Source organism: Nomascus leucogenys, chromosome 4 (assembly GCF_006542625.1).
Source record: "Nomascus leucogenys isolate Asia chromosome 4, Asia_NLE_v1, whole genome shotgun sequence".
Lineage (NCBI taxonomy): Eukaryota > Metazoa > Chordata > Mammalia > Primates > Hylobatidae > Nomascus > Nomascus leucogenys.
Window position 1 is genome coordinate 83,089,162 of NC_044384.1, and position 18,336 is coordinate 83,107,497.

At 49.3% G+C, this 18,336-nt stretch overlaps 1 protein-coding gene across 4 annotated transcripts; it reads left to right on the forward strand.

Annotated features, from left to right (window-relative positions):
• Window positions 1-6,640: 6,640 nt before the first annotated feature.
• LGALS12 (galectin 12) lies at window positions 6,641-17,249 on the forward strand. 4 transcript variants are annotated; one of them, XM_012511612.2, is made up of 9 exons: window positions 6,641-7,113; window positions 9,130-9,218; window positions 9,352-9,568; window positions 10,356-10,475; window positions 11,046-11,084; window positions 11,661-11,687; window positions 12,318-12,406; window positions 16,108-16,258; window positions 16,788-17,249. In XM_012511612.2, the coding sequence occupies exons 1-9, from the start codon at window positions 7,045-7,047 to the stop codon at window positions 16,932-16,934; spliced, it is 948 nt and encodes a 315-aa protein (XP_012367066.2). In that variant the 5' UTR covers window positions 6,641-7,044; the 3' UTR covers window positions 16,935-17,249. The 4 variants fall into 4 exon arrangements, with proteins under 4 accessions (XP_012367066.2, XP_003274176.2, XP_003274177.2 ...); XM_003274128.3 differs by having other exon boundaries at window positions 9,355-9,568; XM_003274129.3 differs by lacking the exon at window positions 11,661-11,687 and having other exon boundaries at window positions 9,355-9,568.
• Window positions 17,250-18,336: the final 1,087 nt, after the last annotated feature.

Sequence of the window (18,336 nt, forward strand, 5' to 3'; positions counted from 1 at the left end):
AGTTAGAAGAAGAGTATGGGACTAGTTTGTGCTTGAGCCACAATTCCAGGTCTACTGGGATAAATTGAGGAGCAGAGGCTGGACAAGAGCCATAAATCATCAGTGGTTATGAAACCACCTTTGCAAATTTATGATGGTGAGAAAATTATGACAGGGAAAGAGATCTGATCCAACTAACATCCATCTTGCTCTTGACCTCCAAACTGCCCTTGATCATTCCTGAGCTTAGGCCAAGCTAACTTTGGGAGACATTTATGAAAAAGTAAAGTAGAGGTTCCTCTTCAAAGACTTTCCTCCCCATCTAATTAGGAATAAACAGTAGCTTCTCTTAGAAGGAAAATTTCAAAGACCTGTGCTAACATTCTTAAGTATCTGCTAGCCATAATAGAGAAATCAATGAACTTTATGTTCTTAGCTCCCACAATTTAGCCTAAATATTTGCCCTGGCATGCTTATACTGGTCCAAGCAAGCATTAGGTTATAGGCTGTTCCTCTTCCTTATTTGAAGGTATTTTTACCTTTCTCAGCATTCCACAAGTTACTTCCTCCTTCCTTTGTTCTCCTCTGCCTTTGCCTCTCTTAAAAAGTTCTAAGTTGCTAGCCAACCGGGAAAAATACAGAATGTGAGGTCCCGTTCCAACCAACGGAAACTGGACACAGCAGTAGGGTGAACACATCAGGTTATAAATGACCCTGTCTCCTTTGTTCAGTGTACTCTCATGGCAAAACTGCTGGTGAGTGTACCCTTTCTGCAGAAAGTATAAAAATGGCCTTGCTGAGAAAATTAAATTTACCTTCAAGTGCTATTTCATTACGGTACTGGAGAACAAGTATTTCAAGCATTTAGTTTATGGTTTAAATGATAATAGCCCTTCCCTAAAACTAACCCACCTTTGTAAAGCTAATGAAAGGCCCCCAGGTTAGGAGGATGAGAGGAGCCGAAATTCTGCTAAGGTGTAGAGGTAAACAATTACCAGCCATTATTCCAGAGATCATAAGATTTGCAACTCCCCCAATTACTCCTACAGATAATATCATGATTGTAGAACCTAAGATTGACAATTTGAGATGTATTTTCAGGTTTTTGCATTTCTGACAATCAACCGATGGCTCCACCTGGAAATGCCAACCCCGTCAAGCAGTTGTGGACCCAGAAGCAGACTCCCTGGCCTGCCAAACTATCCTTACAAAACCCTAGCCTCCAACTTTTCAGGGAGATTGATTTGAGTAATAACTCCATTTCCCACGTGGCATGGCTGGCCTCATGTTAATTAAACTCTATTGCAATGCTCTGGTCTCAGTGAATTGGTTTTGTCTGTGCAATGGGCAGGAAGAACCCATGGGGCGGTTACAGTTACATTCACTCATTCCATAAATATATTTGAACACTGTGTCAGGCACTTTGCTCAGTACTGAGGGTATAGGAATAAGTCTGCCATCATGAAACATAGTCTGGGAGTAGAGCGAATGGGGAGAAAAATTAAACAGTTCTTCAAATATATAACGATGAGTGATGGTAGGCACTGTAAGGGAAAAAGGGAGTAGGGAGCTGAGCTGGCCATGGGGGATACCAGGTTTGGGGAGAAAGGTGTGAGGACTAAACTCTAATTTTTTTATCTTGCCCAAATTCCTTATCTAAGGGGTCTGGGGAGTCATGCCCTACAAATCATAAATTCTCATCAGATGGGTTTTATTTAACCCTATATATTGTGACTGACTTTCCAACCTAGCTCTGGCATAACATTAGAAGACAAGGAAGAAAATCAAAATATTTTACCCCAAAACATTTGGGAGCTAAGAACATAAAGCACATTGATTTCTCTATTACGGCTAGCAGATATTTAAGAATGTTAGCGCAGGTCTTTGCCATATTTTGAAATGACCCTGCAAAGTTGTGCTTTGTGGGGGAAAACTTGCAACTGTAAAGAATCTCTGTTAACATAGCTAAGTCTTTTTCTTCCAGACTCTCCCAATCTCCTAAAGAGATTAACTAAGATCTGAATAGGAAACATTTGTCATCCATTGTCTCTAAGGGCAGCCACGATCAGACTTCAAAAGAACTTTGGTCTCCACAATCTTTATCTTAATCTGAACTTTCCCTTTCTATGAATTCCAGGTCTTTAGACAAACTCAACCAATTGTCAACCAGAAAATGTTTAAATTCACCTAGAGCCTGGAAGCCCCCTGCCCCGCTCCTTCCTGCTTTGAGTTGTCCCACCTTTCTGGACTAAACAACCTATGTATATCTTTTTTTTTTTTTTTTTTTTTTTGAGACGGATGGAGTTTTGCTCTGTCACCTAGGCTGAAGTGCAGTGGTGTGATCTCAGCTTACTGCAACTTCTGCTTCCTGGGTTCAAGTGATTCTTGTGCCTCAGCCTCCTGAGTAGCTGGGATCACAGGTGTGCACCACTATGCCTGGCTAATTTTTTTGTATTTTTAGTAGAGATGGGAGTTTCACCATGTTGGCCAGGCCTGTCTCAAACTTCTGACCTCAAGTGATCCACCCACCTCGGCCTCCCAAAGTGCTGGGATTACATGCGTGAGCCACTATGCCCAACCCCAAACCTATGTATTTCTTCAATGTATTTGATTGGTGTCTCTTGCCTCTCTAAAATGTATAAAACCAAGCTGCACCCCAACCACCTTGCACACATGTTCTCAGGACCTCCTGAGGGCTGTCATGGGCCATGGTCACTCATATTTGGCTCAGAATAAATCTCTTCAAATATTTTAGAGTTTGACTCTTTTTGTCAACAGGTGGGAACAGATGATCCCCTGCCAGTGTCAGGGTCACCCTAGGCCGTTGGCCCTGGGAGGTCATCAGCACTTTCCTGGATTTCTCTCACAAGTTCTCCCTCATTCTGGCTCAGGATGAAAGACTTGCCCTCCCTCACCCCCAAACACTCACAGACACTGAGGCCCTTTCTTACTCTGGAGCAAGCACAAGCTCTTGACAAGCCCAATAAAGTCCCTCCCAGCTATCAAAAAGCAGTTACCTAAAAAGAGAAAGGAAATGCACCATCCTCTTCCTGCTACTGCCTCCCCGGAACAGGCCTCGTCAGCCCCACCTCTGGCTGTGGCAATAGCCTTGGGGTTTCAGGAAGATAACAGCTACAGCTACTCCTCTCTTAGGGGCTGAATTGGGTCCTTCCAAAAAGCCTGTGTTGAAGCCCCAGACCCTTAGAGTGTGACTGTATCTGTAGGCAAGGCATTTTAAGAGGTGATTAAGGTAAAATGAGGTCATGTGGTTGGGCCCTAATCCAATATGACTGGAGTCCTCAGAAGACGAGAAGATTAAGACACAAACGCAGAGACCTGGGGAAGGTGGCTATCTGCAAGCCAAAGAGAGAGGCCTCAGAAGAAACCAAACCCTCTGACATATTGATCTTGGACTTCTGGCCTCCAGAACAGTAAGAAAATAAGTTTCTGTTGTTCAAGCCACCTGGTCTGTGGGTTTTGTTATGGCAGTGAGGACTAAACTCTGACGTTTTTCTTCTCTTGCCTAAATTCCTATTTAAGGGGCCTGGAGAGTCACAACCTACAAACCATAAAGTCTCAACAGAGGGGTTTTGTTTAACCTTACATAATGTGGCTCACTTTCCATACTGACTCTGACATAACATCACATGACAGATAAGAAGGAAGTCAAATATTTTACCACCAAATATGTTTCTTTGCCGTATTTTAAAATGGCCTGCAGAGACATTCTTGTGGGGGGAAATTGCATTTGTAAAAAATCTCTGCTAACATAACTAGATCTTTCCCCCTTCCAGGCCCTCCCAAGCCTGAAGAAATTAATTGAGTCTAGCACCTTTTTGGTGTCTGAATAGAAAACATTTGCCATCTATTATCTCTAAGGGTGGCCACCCATGAGGCTTCACCTACATAATGAGAACCCTGGCCTCCACAACCTCTTATCTTGACCCAGACACTCCTTTCTATTGATTCCAGGTCTTTAGATAATAACTCTTTCAACCAATAGCCAATCAGAAAGTCTTGGAGTCCCCGTATGACCTGTAACCCCCACCCCGACTCCCTCTTTGAGTTGTACCTCCTTTCGAACCTGAACCAATCATAAAACCTGGCTGCAGCCCAACCACCTTAGGCACACATTCTCAGGACCTCTTGGGACTGTGCCTCAGGCCTTGGTCACTCATATTTGGTTCAGAATAAACCTCTTTAAATATTTTACAGAGTTGGACTTTTTTCATCCACAGCAGCCCAAGCAAACTAACGTATACTCCTTCCTCATCTCACCCAGGAAGGAAGTGAGGCTGGATGGGGAAAGTGCACCATAGGCCTCAAGCCACAAGATCTGCACAGGTTCCAGGGGCTGGGACTAGGACCCAGATCTGATTCCAATGCAGAGTCCCATGTCCAGACCCATTCAACTTGTAAACCAAAAGTAAAATTCTAGGCCCCACAACCAACTGAATGGACCCCTCCTCTCAGCCAAAGGTGTTCCAAAGTTAACCTGAAAAACAGTTCAGACTGTGTTGGGAAGTGGGGGTTGGATATGCCTTATTATGCCCTCTCCCCACTTTGGAATTCAGGCACAACTGACCAGCATTAACATTCAAACAAAGATCTGAAGACTGACTAGACAGACTCATTGTGGCAATAAGACACCAAGTTCTATCCTGGCTCTAGTATACCATCACATGACAGTGGGCCCTGAAAGAAATTAAAGTATTTTACCCCAAAATATTAATATACGCATTTGACATATTTTGAAATGGCCCTGCAAACCTCACTCTTGTGGGAAAAATCTGCTCTGCAGAGAATCCCCTTCCTTTTCCAAGTCTTTTCCCTGAGCCAGGCATCTTTTTAGGTCTGATAAGAGCTCTGAAGCCTGCTTCCTGGAGGCTTCATCTGCATGATAAAACCTTGGTCTCCACACCCCTTAACAACCCAGACACTCCCTTCTATTGAGTCCAGGTCTGTAGGTACTTACTTAACTCTTTCAACCAATAACCAATCAGGAAGTCTTTGAATCCACCTACGACCTGGAAGCCCACCTCTTTGAGTTGTCCCACCTTTCTGGACCAAACCAATGTACATATTACATGTATTGCTTGATGTCTCATGTCTCCCTAAAATGTATAAAACCAAAATGTAACTCAATAACCTTGAGCACACGTTCTCGGGATCTCCTGGGGCTGTGTCACAGGCCATTGGTCACTCATATTTGGCTCAGAATAAATCTCTTCAACTATTTTGGAATTTGACTCTTTTCTTCAACAAACTGGCCCCTCCATCCTTGACTTCCTCTCACTGTGTATACAGAGCACCCTTCCTGAGCACATCTGATTGAATTTCTCCAAATAAGCACCTTCAGTAACCCAGCTCCACCTACTTGGCAACATCTGAACAAACTCAGCTCCACACCCAAAGCCCTTCCAGTTCCATCCTCTGTCAATGCTTCTCAAACTTTAAAGTGCATCAGAATCATATGGAGGGCCTGTTAAAATGCATATTCCTGGGCCCAGCTTCCAGAGAGTGCTCCTCAGTTGGTCTGGGGTGGGGACCCCAAACTTGCATTTTTAACAAGTTTCCAGGTGAGGCTGATGCTGGTGGCTTGTGGACCACAGCTTAGGTAGCACTGGCTAAGATACCTTATTCCAGGACCCTTCATGCACTCTCCCTCCATCCAGGGAGCTGCTTACTCTGCCCTCAGCACCCCATGCGCTTGAGCCTTTGCCCAGCCTGGTCCTGGTCCAGGAATTCCCTGCTGCCAAGTCTGATGCAGTGGGTCAGATCCTGCAACCTCCTAACTCAGGATAAAGTTGAGAGGTTGTGCTGCTTTTTAAAGGGAAAGCCTTATTGGGATTTGAACCAGAACTGGAAGAACTAGTAAAATGCAGATATTTGGGCCCACCCGCAGATACAGGTCTCGCTGTGGGACATGCTGCTATGGTCACTTTCTCCATGTACAGATGAACAAAGGGTGGCCCAGACATGGGAAGTGACTTTCCCAAAGGCACACAGCACATTAGACAAGAGGCTGAAGAAGTCTCAAGTCTCTTTCCTGTGCAGTTCTGTGCTTCTTGTGCTGTCTTTTCTGAGCTTAAGGGGCTCTGCTTTTTCCCCTTCCCTCATTCTACTTTCTTGTGACCCCAGCTGGGCCCCAGCATTTCCAGCTGATGCTGAAATGGAGCCTCAGTGAGCTGTAAAACTTGGAAAAGGAAGAAGAGTAGAGGAAGGGGCAAGAAAATGAAAGGAACAGAGCCAGGTGTGGTGGCTCACGCCTGTAATCCCAGCACTTTGGGAGGCAAAGGCGGGTGGATCACGAGGTCAGGAGATCGAGACCATCCTGGCCAACATGGTGAAACTCAGTCTTTACTAAAAATACAAAAATTAGCTGGGGCGTGGTGGCACATGCCTGTAGTCCCAGGGAGGATGAGGCAGGAGAATCACTTGAACCCAGGAGGCGGAGGCTGCAGTGAGCTGAGATCGCGCCACTGCACTGCAGCCTGGCAACAGAGCAAGACTCCATCTCAAAAAAAAAAAGAAAATGAGGGGAAGAGATAAAAACCCTTTGTGGTGAAGGGAGGAAGGAATGGGAAGTCACCCAAGGCTGTCCAGGGAGCTGGGGGTGGGGCTGTTTCTGGAACCTAAACACACTTACCACCCCCCCTTCCTCTGACCCAATGAGGGCTCCGACTGGAAACCGCAAACCCTCGTTGGCCCCACAGGAGCCAGCCTCTGGCTTCCCTCTGCAATGACCATGTGCTGCAGACCCAGAGTGCGTAGTTAGTTGGTTAATGCCAGTCGTCCTCCCCTGGACAGAGGTCTGCTGACAGCTCCCGCCCAGCCAGAGCTCTGCTGTATACCGCTGGGAGTGGGGCTGGTGTGGAGCCTGGAGGTTGCCCACTGCCCTCCCAGGGCTGCTCCAGACAGCATTAAGACCCTGCAGGTCGCAGGTGAGACTAACAGCTGGAGAGCTGCTCCAGGCATTTAGGACCCTGGCTGGGGCAGGTGAGTCAGCCCAGTGGGGGCAGGGCTCCTGGAACGAGGATCTACAGTTGGAGTTCCCCCACTCTCATGTCACCTGGAGAAAAACTGGACCCAATTCCTGACAGCTTCATTCTGCAACCGCCAGTCTTCCACCCAGTGAGTTGTCGCTCTAATGTGGAACCTCCTCGGTCTCTGGGCTCTTCCCTTCCAACTGGGCCCAGACTCCTGAGTGGTGGGGTGGAGAGGACCTCAGTCTTTCTGCTTCTCCCAGCACCTGCCCTGGGTTCTGGAAGGCCCTCCTGAGCTTAGTAAAGTGGCTGACTGCTAATTCCCACTTGGGCGTAAATGACTGCTAGGCTTCCAGGGTCGCTGCATTTTGAAAGTGGTGAAGCCTGGAGCCGCAGTGCTCTGCCCCTACTGTAATGGATGCTAGGAGGATGAGAGTGTGGGTAGGATTGTTGGGGGAATGCTGATTACTTAGTAAGGACAGTCTCATCCCCAGCCTGGAAAGAAGGGTCGGGTGGGAATTTCCACTCAGGGATGGCGGTTGGGGGGGTTTCTGTCTTCCTCCTCCTGCTCGGTGAGTGCCCAAGAGGTTTTCTGAAGCCAGGCAATGATTTACAGAAGGCTGAATTCCCAGCAGACACCCCCTACTAATGAGCATTAATTATCACTTTCCCTTACTTGGCCCTCCCCTCCCATGAGAGCTGCGTCCACTCAGTTAATTACAGGCCTGGAGGGAGCCTGGGAATGGGAAGTGATCAACTGCTGAATCAACCAGCTGAGCTTGCCAGGCTGGCATCCCAAGCCTCCCTCCCGTGCTTCTCAGGTGCCTGAGGAATGGGCAGAAGCAGCTGCCCAGGTTACGGCAGCTCCTTGCTTTAGAGGATGCGAGCTCGCACCTGGAGGGCCATCCTGGTGGGTTTCAGTTTTTTCTAGGTGGTTTGGGTTCCTAAAGGTTGCTGGGAGTTAGAGAGCAACACAGGAAGGCCAATCCTGTGATACCACTGGTATGTACCTGCCATCCTGCTCACACTCATTCCAAACACATCTATGCAGAGCCCTCACAGCGTCAGGTGAGTCACTGAGCCTACAGGAGGGAAAGACAAGGCTTCAGTTTTGAGGGGCTTGTAAACTCCTAGGGAAAACAGCCAACCAGTCACTCTAAGCCAAGAGCTAAGCCAGTCACATGAGCAAAATGCCCTGGGACCTCAGGGGAAGAAAGGAATAATCCAGGCACCCAGGTGGATGATGCTTGGAAAAAGAGTCAGGGTGGAAAGAGACAGGAGGAACAGCCCAGAAAAGGCAGGAAGTTGTAAAAGTGTATGACGTATTTTAGGAAGGTCAGGTAACTTCCTTTTTTTTTTTTTTTTTTTGAGACCAAGTCTTGCTTTTTCGCCCAGGCTGGAGTACAGTGGCGTGATCTCAGCTCACTGCAACCTCTACCTCCCAGGCTCAAGCAATTCTCCTGCCTCAGCCTCCTGAGTAGCTGGGATTAGAGGTGCCTGCCACCACGCCCAGCTAATTTTTGTATTTTTAGTAGAGATAGGGTTTCACCATGTTGGCCAGGCTGGTCTCGAACTCCTGACCTCAAGTTGATCCACCTGCCTCAGCTTCCCAGAGTGCTGAGATTACAGGCATGAGCCACAGAGCCCAGCCCAGGTAACTTCTACATGGGGAAAGGTGAGCCTGGGAAGGCCATTGTTAAGTGTCTCTCCAGAGGTCCATTTCAGAGTTAGCTGTCAGTTCCTAACTTGTCCATTCTTCTTGCCTCCCAGTTCATAGTCTCCAGCCACTAAACAGTCCTCAGAAAGCCCCAGTACCAGGCTTCTGGGGACCAGGGTGGCATCTAGTGGATGGCAAGCCTCCCTGGGGTCACTGCAGCCTGTTGTGCCCTAGGAGCTAGGGAAAGGCAGCTGGCTGGTGCTGAATTTGGCAAGGGAGCTGAATTTGACTTCTCTGGTGTAATGTGGCTTTGCTGTATGAAGGTCCAGGAAAGGGGATTAGGTGGAAGAAATATTTCAGTGAACACTGATTTTTACCTGTAAGGAATTTTCTGTTTGGGGAGGAAAAGTTGAGTTTTATTCTGCTCCTTTCCTCCCACTCCCCTGACATAGAGGTCCCTAAGCCCTTTCTCCAACCCTGCATGGATGAGTTTCTCTTCTTGTTCAGGTGGTTCCTTATGTCACGACAATTTTTGGAGGCCTGCATGCAGGCAAGATGGTCATGCTGCAAGGAGTGGTCCCTCTAGATGCGCACAGGTAAGGCGTGGGAGGTGGCCCAGGGGGTGCTGGAACTCAGCCCTAGAGGCATCGAGCTGGAGGGCTCCTCCCTGCCACCGGAATCTCTGTGGGTCTCCGGTCAGAACTGCACTTTGAGAGCCTCACCTCCCAGTAGGTTTCAGGTGGACTTCCAGTGTGGCTGCAGCCTGTGTCCCCGGCCAGATATCGCCTTCCACTTCAACCCTCGCTTCCATACCACCAAGCCCCACGTCATCTGCAACACCCTGCATGGTGGACGCTGGCAAAGGGAGGCCCGGTGGCCCCACCTGGCCCTGTGGAGAGGCTCCAGCTTCCTCATCCTCTTTCTGTTTGGGAATGAGGAAGTGAAGGTGAAGGAAGGGATGGGCATTGGGTGGTCTAGAATTTGTGTCCTTGCGCCCTTCCTGCCTTCAGCCAGACTCCCCACGACGCGGTGTTGAGTGACATTGGTAGTGATCAGGTACCAAGAGGACCAAGGAGCTGCCATGCCCTGTTCCAGGCTGCCCTGGGCCCACATGGCAGCAAGAAAGCTCTACAGTGCCTGGCTCCAAAGAGGGCACTGCTGCCATAGTCATGGCAAGCACTTAGAGAGCACCTGCTGTATACCAGGAACTGTTCTAAGCCCTTTAAAGGTATCTGCTCATTGAATCCTCACAGTAACCCCATTAGGTAGGTACTTTCATTATCCCCACCTTACAGCCACAGTGGCAGGGGAGAGGGAGAGAGAACTTGACCTCAAGGTTTAGACCCCTAATGTGAGCTCCTGCCAGAAACATGATGGGATCTTCAGACTTCTCCAGGAGACAGGGAAGCTGGCAGGAGGGGAGCCTCTTGAGCCTCAGTTTCCTCACGTAAATGGAGCAAGGATGACTCTTTGGGCTACTGAGAAAGCACAATGAGGGGCCTCTGTTGGGGCTGAGGGAGCGTTGAAGGTGCCTTGGTCTCCAGGCCAGCTCTGCAACCTTTGGAAGATTACTTAAGCCGCCCAAGGCTCTGTAAAATGTACCTACCTCATAGAGTTGATGTGAAGTTAAGTGAGGAAAAATTGAGGAAAAAGTGCTTGGCAATGCCTGGGACGTTGTTACGAACTCAATGAACATTAGCTGCTGATAAGCCAGCCTCTGTCTGTCTCTCCAGGTGAGTGTGAATGGACAGCACTTTCTCCACTTCCGCTACCGGCTCCCACTGTCTCATGTGGACACGCTGGGCATATTTGGTGACATCCTGGTAGAGGCTGTTGGATTCCTGAACATCAATGTAAGTTTCCTTGGGACCAAGGCCTGGGCAGTGGCAGCCTCTAATTTCCCCTGACTCCTGGACGGGCCTGGGACCCCTTCCTCCACCCTAGACTGAGAGAGAGGAGGCCCTGTGCACCAGTAATAGCCAAGAGGGAGGGAGTCCACTGAGGTTTCGGGTGTGAGTGGACTGAGGGGGAAGAGAAGGTGATGGCAGAAAGGGGGTCCAGGAGCCGCAGGAAGGAGTCTGTACCCAGTGTGGGTCTGGTTAACACTGAGAAGCAATGGCCAGGAATGATTTGGCACACTAGGGCTGAAACGGGCAGCAGCTGGCTTTATCATTCCCACCTGATGGGCTTATCAAAGCCCAGATTTCTGGGGCTTGCCACCACAGATTCTGATTTGGTAAGTCCAAGGTGGGGCCTAGGAATTGGGATGTTCAAAATGCCAGCAAGAAGCTACCACTGACCAGCCAAATGGGAACATGAGGAGCTCTAAAGGCCAAAGCCAGGGCTCTGCCCACCTCCCACGCATGGGTAGGGGATTGCAGTGGTCCTAAATGCTGCTGATTCTTTTCTCTCTTTCTGAACAGCCATTTGTGGAGGGCAGCAGAGAGTATCCAGTTGGACATGTGAGTCTCTTGGGAGCAAGGTCTGAGCAGCCACACCAGCTGACCCGCCCTTCTGGACTGCTGCTCCCATTACGCAAGGCCCAGCTGCCCCTTCCCTCACTGCTGTGGTTGCCATGGACATGGCTGGCTCTGCTTCAGTCTCTGGAGGGCCTGGATTTGTCTCTTCCAGCCCCTCTCCAGGCCCAGCTTGGGAAGATGAAGGGAGGTGGGCTGCATGCAGAGGGGGCAAGACCCCATATTCCTAGCAGGAGAGGCCTTAGTTGAAATGCTCATTTCTCAAACCACCCCTGCAAGGTGGCTGGGTTGGCCTTGCAGGACAGAAGGGGAGATGAGGCCCGTGTACTGCCCAAGACCACACAGGGAGTGGATGACAAATCCTCCACCCCGTTCTTCCCTATTATTCCAGAGCTGGAGAACCTCTGAAGTCCAGAAAATCCCACTGGGGCTCCAATGACTCACCTACTGCTGTGAGAGAGACATGCCCCAAATATTCCCAATTTGTCAGAATAACAAGAGGTTCCCTTTTCCTGAGCAAACACCACATGGCCTTGTGTCCTCTCCTTCTTTCCCTGACAGCCCTTCCTGCTGATGAGCCCCAGGCTGGTGAGTGAACCTCCCTCCTGTTCCGTCACGGCTGGGGTGAGCGGCTAATGAGCTCCGCCTGGTGGGACATGCCCCCAGCCTCAGGATTTCCCCTTCCTTTATAGAAAATTGCAGGCTGTGGGTGGGCCAGCAGCTTATGCCCCCAGCCCCACGATTTCCCCTTCCTTTACAGCAAGCTGCAGGCTGCGGGTGGGCTGGGCAGCTTCAGGCTGAAGCTCCAGCTTCATTTTACCTTTTCTCCACTTATTCTGAACATCATCACTTGATACTTCTCTGTGCCAGGCCCAGTGCCAGGCTCTAGGATAGAGGAACAAGCTGGTCCCAGCCGTCCAGTTGCTCACAGGCTGGTGGAGGACAGACCACTAGACGGCCATTACAGTTAAGGATGCAGTGAAGGGAGAAGGACATGGTGGTCGGGACACAGAGAGGCCAAGCTCAGCCTGGAGGAGCCAGGGAAAGTGGCAGGAACAGAGTACAGGAGGCCAGGTGCTTAACAAATAAGCAGCATGTCCTGGCTGCAGGCCTGGACAGAACATGCCTGCCCCCGTGCTCCCCTGGCCCCCGGGGGTGGGTGGTCCTCCCCAACACCCCCTGGGAATCAACTTCTCAATACCTCCCTTGTTCCTTCAGGAGGTGCCCTGCTCACATGCTCTTCCCCAGGGTCTCTGGCCTGGGCAGGTCATCATAGTGCGGGGACTGGTCTTGCAAGAACCGAAGCAGTAAGTATCCAGCATCTAAGTGGAGGGGAGGGAGCAGCCTCTCTGTGACAGTCACATGCTATAAAACATCATCTCTTTTAATCTCCTAGCACCACCATTTAATCCCCATTTTACAGATGGGGAAACAGAGGAGCAGCAAGGAGAAGTGGCCCAATTTGGCAGAGCTTATGAAGGTCAGGCTGGGTCTGGGACCAATAGCCCCACTGCTGGGAGCATCATTCCTGCTGGTACATCTAGTCAGGCCTAGCCTCTTATCCCAGGTCCTAGGAAAGCGGCCCCAGGAAAGGCCCTTTGTAGGTGTAGGCTGAGGCCCAGAGCAAACATGTAGCTTCCCATGGTAACACAATGTGTGGTTCAAAAGATACAGCCAGACTGCCCCAGAGAGGAGGGCTGGTATTTGGAAGCCAGGACTTGGAGGGACACAATGACTAAGTGGACACTACCAAACTTCTGCTACATGGTACTTTCAAACCCAGACCTGTGGCTCCAATCCAGTTAGACAAGAGCCACTGGCCGGCCTGCCTTGAGGAAATGCATTAGAGTTTATGACTTCTCTGGGCCAGAATGCCTGGGTTGGCATGTGCTCAGGACACCTACCTGTGCAACCTTAGGGCAGATACTTTTCCTCTCTGTGCCTCTGTTTTCCTGTCTGTAAGAAGGGGATGATAGGCCTGACGTGGTGGCTCACACCTGTAATCCCAGCACTTTGGGAGGCCAAGGCGGGTGGATCACGAGGTCAGGAGTTGGAGACCAGCCTGACCAACATGGTGAAATCCTGACTCTACTGAAAATAGAAAAATTAGCTGGGCATGGTGACGCATGCCTGTAATCCCAGCTACTCAGGAGGCTGAGGCAGGAGAATCGCTTGAACCTGGGAGGCAGAGGTTGCAGTGATCCGAGATCGCGCCACTGCACTCCAGCCTGGGCAACACAGCGAGACTCCATCTCAAAAAAAAAAAAAAAAAAAAGATAGAGGGGGTTGATAATAATGCCGACTTTAGGAGTGGTGCTTAGAATAGTGCCTGGCACGTGGTAAGTGTCCACAAATGTGGGTACTACTGCAATCATCTCAGTGGAGGCAGGGGAGAGCAGAGTAAGGAAAGCACCCTATGTTCTCCTTGCTTAATTTTGTTTTTATTTTTAAGTCACTGACCTCACTAAACCCTTGCCCTGCACACTCCCAATCATGCCTGTGAATTCCAGGACAGTCATGAAGCCCAGCACTCGATGGCCTGGGCCTCCAAAGACAGGCACGACTGAGTTGGATTCCTGGTTTTGTCTCTTATAAACGGTGTGGTTGTGGGCCAGTCACTAAACCTCTCTGAGTCTGAGTTTCCCTACCGGAAAAAGGCGAACGATAATTCCAACCTGCTAGGGAAAATGAAAAGTGCTCAGTGACGGAACGAACACTTCTTCCCACAAAACTTGGAGGCATGAGACCAGGTTCATATTGTAGCTCAAAGTCACAAGGTTACTAGTGACATTGTCAGCAAGTAACTGCTCTTTCCCAAGGGCCATGAATGCATGTGTCTTCAGAGGCCAGACAGGCCTCATAAATAGTGAGGAACCCAGTTGGGAAGGTGGTGAAGGGAAAGGAGTATTTCCATACACCCAGTCATGCCAGATCTTCTGACTATCTTTAAAGCAAAAATAGAAGCTATCTTTTATACAAATTCTCTCAATTCTTGAATATTATATTAAAGCTGAAGAATACCATGGACCAGACAAAACATTCCTATACACCAGTTCAGCGGAGATCCACCAACATGAAGATTTAGCACAGCACCTGGTACTTAGCGAGGCTGCAACAAATGCAGCTGCTGCTATTTTGTGAAAGCAACTGATGGCTTGAATGGGACAGAGAGAGTAAGAGATGGAGGGCACAGGATTCATCTGCAGTGAAAATCTATCCCTCCTTCTCCACCTCATCCCTTCCCTCCACCTTCAACAGAGCTTCACTGGGCATCTGGTGATTTGTGATTATTCAGTGATCTAGTGGGTATCTAGTGATTCGTGATGATCCAGTGATCTGGCGGGCTGAGCTGCATTAAGGTGAGGTAGGGAGACACTGAGGCCTCCTCACCAGGAGTTCACAGGCCAGGGGAAGATAAAGTGTTGTCTGGCAGGATGGGGTAGGGGGAGCCATAGTGGGGCTGGAAGCTACACACAGTCCACTCTCCAGGGTTCCTGCCTTCCAAGCTTCTTCCCAACATTGGGCCCTGGCCACCTCCTTCCCAAAGTTGGAAACTTATGGGGCCTCCTCCTGTAAGGATCTACCAATAGCCCTTGAAAGGCCTGTCCAGGGCGGCCTTTTCCCCTACCTTACCTGCCCTCTGCATCCCATCAGGATGCAGCCTTCTCCAGCATAGCGCTTCAAAGAAGGAGACTTGGGAAGTTCCCAAGACATAAAATAATCTGGGCCGGGCGCGGTGGCTCACAAGTGTAATCCCAGCACTTTGGGAGGCCGAGGCAGGTGGATCATGAGGTCAAGAGGTCGAGACCACCCTGGCCAACATAGTGAAACCCCATCTCTACTAAAAATACAAAAATTAGCTGGGCGGTGGGGGCATGTGTCTGTAGTCCCAGCTACTCTGGAGGCTGAGGCAGGAGAACTGCTTGAACCTGGGAGGAAGAGGTTGCAGCGAGCCAAGATCGCGCCACTGCACTCCAGCTTGGTGACAGAGCGAGACTCTGTCTCAAAAAAATTAAAATAAAATAAAATAAAGAAAAATAATATAATCCGTTTGCCCTATTTGAGAGGCAGGTGCCAGATCCCCCCACTCCCAAATCTGGAGTCATGAATCCTAGTTCACATCCTAACCTGAGGCCCTACCACTATTACTAGTAACAGAGAAGTCATTTAACTTCTTGTCCTCGTCACTTAAATGGGCTGACAAACCTCACAGCACAGAATTTGTGAGGATTAAGGAAAAGCAAACTAGCTTCTGTAAAACACCTACTGTGTGCTAGGAATCGCTAGTTTTCACATACATTATCTCCTTTGTTCCTTTTTTTGTGGCTCTATAAGATATTGTATTATATAGCAATATTTTTAAACAATAGGTATCATCTGAATGCTTATTACGTTCCAGGTGCTGTTCTAAATAAGCATTTTTTTTATGTACTCATTTAATTATTACAACAATACCACAGGCAGGTACAGGGCAGTTATGTTATCTCCACATTACAGATGAGGAAACTGAGGCACAGAGCGATTAAGAGTCTTGCCCAAGGTCACAGGACTAGAAAGTAGCAGAGCCAGGGTTGAATCGGGACTGCCTGACTCTAACCACTATGCTATTTGGAAAACATTTAAGATAATACCTGGCACTTAGTTAGCATTCAATAAATGTTAGCTGTAGCTATCATCATCCTCATCATCCCCATTTTCAGGAGGAGAAACTGAAGCTCAGGCTAGGCAATTTTCACACACTTCCCTCCCATCCCCATCCTCCCGTAGTCGGTAGATGGCAACAACTGAATTGAGATGGTCAATATCAAGTTCATCTAGAACTCATGTTCTTTCCACTGTTCTGAGCATTCAGTCATGAGGCTGTCATAGGCCCTCAGTGCTTGTTTCTGGAGGCTGAAGCAGCTCAACCTTCCATCCACTCCCTGACCTCCATCCTTCCCCTGGGGGCTGAGCAGCGGCCTACAGGCAATGGGCGCTGATCCCTTCTCCTTCCTCCTGCTTCCTGCAGTTTTACTGTGAGCCTGAGGGACCAGGCTGCCCATGCTCCTGTGACATTCAGGGCTTCCTTCGCAGACGGAACTCTGGCCTGGATTTCCCGCTGGGGGCAGAAGAAACTGATCTCAGCCCCCTTCCTCTTTTACCCCCAGAGATTCTTTGAGGTGGGTCAGAGCCAAGTGATTACATCCCTTCAGGCTGGAGCACAGAGCTGAAGTCCCATAATGACCTGGGAGACTCTGGGGCAGGTGTGCAGGACAGATGTTATGGGGTGGTAGGCCAGAGCCAGCAGAGCACAGCGAATGTCTGTACAGCGGTCCTCAATGCTCCACTCTGATGCCAGGGATCCCATGGCCAGAAACTCAGCTGGTGCAGGTGGGGACCCAGGCATCAGCTTTATTAAAAATCTCCCCTAATCATTCCAACGTGCAGAACCACTCCTCTACAGGAAGCAGCCCCAGTTACAGGTGGTGAAACTGAGGCCCAGGGCTGGGACGATCCTTGTCAAAGGCCACAGTGGGCTGGTGACAAGCCGGGCCCCTTGTCCAGTTCTTTTCCAGCACTGTACTGGGTGCCCCCTGGGTCCAGTCTTTGTGTCCTCTGAGAGGAAGAGGGTCTCACTGCAGACAGCGTCAGGCAGACAAGGGAAAGTCTGGCTGGAAGCTGCAACCACCTCATGTCCTCCTTTCCCAGGTGCTGCTCCTGTGCCAGGAGGGAGGGCTGAAGCTGGCGCTCAATGGGCAGGGGCTGGGGGCCACCACCGTGAACCAGCAGGCCCTGGAGCAGCTGCGGGAGCTCCGGATCAGTGGAAGTGTCCAGCTCTACTGTGTCCACTCCTGAGGACGGTTCCAGGGAAACCCCACCAGAAAACAAGAAGGTCAGCCCACTCCCAGCACCCCACTCTCCTCCCCTCTTAAACCGTCCACCTGACACCGGCACATCAGGCCTGGTTCACCTCTGGGGTCACGAGACTGAGTCTACAGGAGCTTTGGGCCTGAGGGAAGGCACAAGAGTGCAAAGGTTCCTCGAACTCTGCACCTTCCTCCACCAGGAGCCTGGGATTTGGCTCCATCTGCCTTCAGGGCCTGGACTGCACTCACAGAGGCAAGTGTTGTAGACTAACAAAGATACTCCAAAATACAGTGGCTTAAAGAATGTGGTCATTTATCCTTTATTATTTATTTATTTGTGGTCAAATAAATAAATAAGATTATTTATTTATTTCATTCTCATTTAGCAATTGTAGAGACAATGGTCCAGGTTAGCGGGGCAGCTCTGCTCCCCGGAGACATTCAGAGTCTGTCCTAGCCATTGTTCCACCACCCCCAGGGCATCATCATTGTCTCTGTGGCCGAAGCTCAGCTGCCACCCTATCTTGGTCTCAGCCACTGAGAAGGCTAGTAATGGCTGTGGACAAGACCCACCTGATCTCATAAGCCCCAGGCCTGGGTCTGACACACACCAGCTACAGTCACATTTCGTCTGCAGGCACTCAGTCTCGGTCACACTGCCTGCAAGGGAGGCGGGAAATGTTCTCCAGTGGGACACATAAGACCAGCCACATAAAATAGAGTAGTCATAAAATAACAGAATAGTTTTATTCTTTTACTATAAAAAACAGGGAGAATGGATTTTGGTGGATAGCCACAGTCTCTGAGACAAGTAGATGCTGTTAATATCCTCATTTTATAACATAGGAAACTGACGCACAGAAAGGCTAATTTGCCAAGATCACACAGTGAGTAAGTCATGGGATTAGAACCCAGGGATTCTGTCTGCAGAGTTTGCGGCTCTTAACCATAAACCATTATCTAGTGTACACAGGCACAATAGAGCTTCCAGATAAAGATGGACATCGGAGCTGGAGGCTTGAGAGGAATCAAAGAACCTTGCAAATCGAAAAGTACAGACAAGACAAAGGAAGGACCACCACCAAGGAAAGAGCAAGATTAAAGGAGAAATAATTTAAGAATTATATATAACTGTATATAATATATACCATATCTACATATATATATATAGCATAGTATACATTATACAGTAATATATGTGCCGTGGTCTGAATGTTTGTGTCCCCCCAACTAAAATTCATATGTTGAAATCCTAGCACCCAAGGAAACAGTATTTGGAGGTGGGGCCTTTGGGAGGTGATTAGGTCATGAAGGTGGAACCCTCATGAATGGGATTAGTGCCCTTATAAAAGAGACTCCAGGCCGGGTGAGGTGGCTCACGCCTGTAATCC

Excerpts from the sequence above, each read along its gene's own strand:
- LGALS12 (XM_012511612.2), top strand. The coding sequence starts at position 7,045 with ATGTCACCTGGAGAAAAACTGGACCCAATTCCTGACAGCTTCATTCTG. Across the intron at positions 11,085-11,660 it reads GAGAGTATCCAGTTGGACAT|CCCTTCCTGCTGATGAGCCC; the intron begins GTGAGTCTCTTG and ends TTTCCCTGACAG. Across the intron at positions 12,407-16,107 it reads GTCTTGCAAGAACCGAAGCA|TTTTACTGTGAGCCTGAGGG; the intron begins GTAAGTATCCAG and ends TGCTTCCTGCAG.